The 4,249-nt window shown below is 43.5% G+C and overlaps 1 protein-coding gene across 1 annotated transcript; it reads right to left on the reverse strand.

The window, feature by feature from the left end:
* Positions 1 to 564: 564 nt before the first annotated feature.
* Positions 565 to 2,756, reverse strand: LOC123141317 (uncharacterized). The gene is made up of 4 exons (XM_044560495.1): positions 2,531 to 2,756; positions 2,347 to 2,439; positions 1,536 to 1,714; positions 565 to 837 (listed from the first exon to the last, which is right to left on the reverse strand). Exons 1-4 carry the CDS (start codon positions 2,673 to 2,675, stop codon positions 772 to 774), a joined length of 483 nt encoding a protein of 160 aa, XP_044416430.1. The 5' UTR covers positions 2,676 to 2,756; the 3' UTR covers positions 565 to 771.
* Positions 2,757 to 4,249: the final 1,493 nt, after the last annotated feature.

Here is a 4,249-nt window from a genome sequence, read left to right on the forward strand (position 1 = left end):
GCTGTTTGCCAAGGTTGTTTATTTTTCTTTATATTCATTTTTGAATAGTTTCCAGGACATCTCTCATGTATTATGCTACCACGCTTGTGCTACCTAATACAGATCATTTTTTTGCCAGGATAGTACGATCATATCTACTACTCCCTCTGTAAATAAATATAAGAGCGTTTAGTACCTTGGAAAAATGGCAAAAAGTCATGTTTAAGTCTTGCAACAAATTTATATGACACAATCTATCTTGGTGTTAGAAATGATTTCATTATCAAAGCATCCTTTAAAAAAATGACTAAAATGTGGCACTTTTCTTAGGTTGGGAGCAGCGGCAGCACATTGGCACTTATAATTATGAGAATTTTCTGTGTCATATTATGACAATTTAATATGTCCACATCATATAAGACAAATTCACATCATATCAAGACATGAGAACTTAAATTCACAAGATCACATGTACTCCCTCGTCTCATAATGTAAGATGTTTTTTGATACTACATTAGTGTCAAAAAAGATCTTACATTATAGGACGGAGGGGGTATCTGATAGGCTGACAAATGAACTGCTCAGTAGAACAGGAAAGAGCCCCCTCAAGAAGAGAACAATAGGTTGGCAACACAGACTGATAATCTTAACACAAGAGTGCCTGGCCCTCACAGGCTCGCAGCTAACGACCGTTACAATTCCAACATTCCAAGTTCATCGGAGTAGTAGATTGCTTGTTAGATTGGTTCTTGCTGGAACTAAATAACAGATTCACTATGCAATAGATCTTGGTCAACTGTTCTGATTCTGCCTGGCTGACATGTTAGCCATGTCTTCAGCAGTCACTGGCTTGTGCATCTGCACGAACAGGAAGCCCGAGTTAGGACAATCTGATAAAATTTCAGAAGTTCTTTCAGTAGATACCACATGTTACCACACCTAACCGGCTAACAAAATGAAAGGAATATCGACCAAACAAAGAGATATCATGTTGGTCAACTGTAAGCTTAGCACAAGTAGGTCCAGGAACAACACACTACAGAATCAATCAGACGAACAATAATGTTTAGTTTGCACAGCAGTGTCCATTGAACAGAAATGAAGAGAATGTGGAATTACTAACACAATCAAACTCACCAAGCAAGGGTACAAGTCACCAAACAGTCATGGTCAATAGTCGTCTATCAAATATATGGGGGATGGAAGCTAAACAGTACAGAAGCATAACAGCTCGTCATCTTAAAAATGGGTTAAACAAATTCTGGAAAAAAAATAGCACTCACTGCATTCACAATGGTTAACATAATCAAACTCACCAAGCAATTAGTAGAAGTTAATTCATTCTATGGGAATAGCTCATATTGACTTAACCAAAATTTTGTCTTATGTACCTTACCTGACTAACATGTTCGACAGTCATCAACCAAATATTTTATTATGTACCTTACCCTGACTAACATGGTCAACAGTCATGTACCAAACTGTACAGAGGCTTAACAACTCATCTGCTAGAAATGGATCAAACAGATTCTGGAAAGAAAGGAAAAAACACTTACTGCATTCGCAATGGCTAACCAATGAAAGCACCGTGGGAGAGGATCCTCTGCTGATGGCATGGTGTCATGATTCCAGTAAGTTATGTTCTGGAATTCTGCACGGGATACAAAATTGCTAGCCTCCTCATCCATGCCCTGAGCATCCTTTTCTTCGTTCTTCTTCTTCTCCAATACATAACCTACAGGTAAGTTTCAGACCACCAGACTCGATCAACATACAGGAAGATGGTGCCAAACTCAGACATATACCGAAAACATGGAAGAGTAGAGTGTCACCAACATCCTATCATGCCATCACTATAGTCCAGATATACATCGTTATATTTGCAAACCTAGTATCCCTAGACAGTTTTACATTCTGCCAGGAGTAAGGCATCTAAGATCTTTGTTTCCATGCCGGTTGGATACAAGATAATAAAATTGTAAAAGACCATGTCACATTTCAATGGCCATTTCTGTGGTAAGCTAAACCAAATTTCACGTTCCTTGCGAAGGTTTCCATTATAAGCACTACCCTGTTGAAATGAATTACGACTATCTAAGTAACTACACTCTGGTACATTTTAATTTAACACAGGATCAGGCCACAATTCATCTTTAAATATTCAGATCTCAGAGAAAAGCTTTAACATCAAGCAGTAGCGCGCATATTTCTCATATGTGGACAGAAGGACGGCGTAATTCCAACAGAGAGAAGTTTGCTTTGTGCAGTTTTTCAAATCTGTGCCACAGCTTCCAAATTTAAGTATCGTGACCGTTTCCACCGAACAGAAACAGGTTTAGATGGCACCATCAGATCGCGGGAGTTCACCTCGGTAGTCATCGGGGAGCGCGACGGTGGCGCCCTGCAGGTTCCTCCCGCGGAAGAAGGCCTCCTCCACCTTCACCCCGTCCACCTCCACGCCTGCGCGCACGCACGCACCCACCAATTCGTCAACCAAACAGACAGAAGGTGGACAGACGAACGGAGAGAGGAGGGAAACGAGCGAACGGACCAGTGTCCCTGGGCTTGAAGTAGTCGGAGACGGCGGCGGCGCTGTTGTGCCTGATGCCGCAGGGCAGGAGGTGCACCCGGCCGAGGTCGGTCGCCGCCGGGGATAGGTCGATGCCGGCGGCGGCGGGAGGGGTGGCTTGCTCCATGGTCTGGTTTGGGGGGTTCAGAGTAGCCGCGATGTCCCGCGCTGGTGGGCTGGTGGACTGGTCTCTTCGTTGGTTTGGGCGGCGCCCTGGTGAGCCGAATAAAGATGGGCCCCCGTTCCAGCGGCCCACGCTTCATGCAAGCCCTTTTTATCCGTTTAAGTCGCCTGGGCGCTTGTCATACGCCTGTGTCCAACCAATGCGCTTAACCGGCCGACCTAATTCTCATCCGCGTAGAAAATAATTTGAACTTAGAAAAAGGTCCGTGACAAGAGATCATGCCAGCGGTCATTGCCATCACCCAGAGTTTATGCTGGCGACGGGCATACATGCCAGCCTTCAAAAAACACTAGACAGTTCATGCCGACGCACTTGCTAGCGGCCGGCACACATGCCAACACACACAAAAAAGGGCGGGAGTTGAACCACACCGTCTCGGTTGTGGTCATGCCGGCATATAAAAAAGATGGCGCTTTCCATCATAGATCAATCACCAAGCTTGAGCGTCTCCCTCTGCATCTTCTCGAACCAAGGCCTCTTCGTCAGGGACACCATGCTCAAGTCCACCTTCATTATCTCCACCTCCTTCAACATGCAAGCGAGTAGCCTCGATCTCGAGCCTCTTCGCTTGCACGTCCGCCTCCACCTCGCTTCTTCGCTTCTGGCATATCTAGACAACTTGTTTTGTGGCTAACCGTAATTTGATTAAAAGAGCTAAAAATTCGTAGTTGCCTATTCACCCCCACCTCCTCCCTCTAGTCAATCATATCGATTGTTTCACCATGGTTGCCAGGTGTATCGGAAACACCCCTTTTTAGTCGGGCTGATACACTGCATCTAGATTAGCTTTGAGAATTGTTGCACATACGAGTGTCCTGGCTCTTATGGTTAGATGGGCATCAATTGCATGGTGAAGAGGCGTAGATCCATTTTGCATCACCTTGTGATGCAAGGTCTATGTTCCATTCTAGTACAATCTTTGTGAGATATGCACATATAGCAAGCAGAAAGTTGTTTAGCAAATAAGAGAAGCAGATCAATACATACATAACAGACGCAGAAAGTTATTAAAAATTAGAATAAACTTTGACTTGCAATGCATAGCCAATACATAAAACATTGGTAATGACATAATTATAAATAAATATAAAAAAAGAGTTTGCTAATGAGCGAGCCCCAGATAGCTTTAGAGTACATAGTCTTGCTTACAGACCTTGGTGATGATGACATAACTAGAAGTAAAGTAAATAAACGACATGACTAATGGGCAGGAGTCACTCTAAGAGAACAGCCTCAGCTATACTTCACGCATAGATATGGAGCAGCTAATGAACAGATAGCAAAGGGTAGACCAATTTAAGGGCCAATGGTGGAGGCGGATCCTAAAAGAATAGCTTGAATATATCTTCGGGCATAAATAGAGAATCACATCAAGATTGATGATGCCGATGATGATTAGAAACTTTAGTGCCAGCATGATGTTCATGACTGAATGGGCGGGAGATTGAGGCACATAGATGAACAACTTAGGCCACTTTGCACGCAACACATCAACAGAAAGTACAACTATAAACGAG

The sequence above is a fragment of the Triticum aestivum genome, chromosome 6D (assembly GCF_018294505.1).
Source record: "Triticum aestivum cultivar Chinese Spring chromosome 6D, IWGSC CS RefSeq v2.1, whole genome shotgun sequence".
Lineage (NCBI taxonomy): Eukaryota > Viridiplantae > Streptophyta > Magnoliopsida > Poales > Poaceae > Triticum > Triticum aestivum.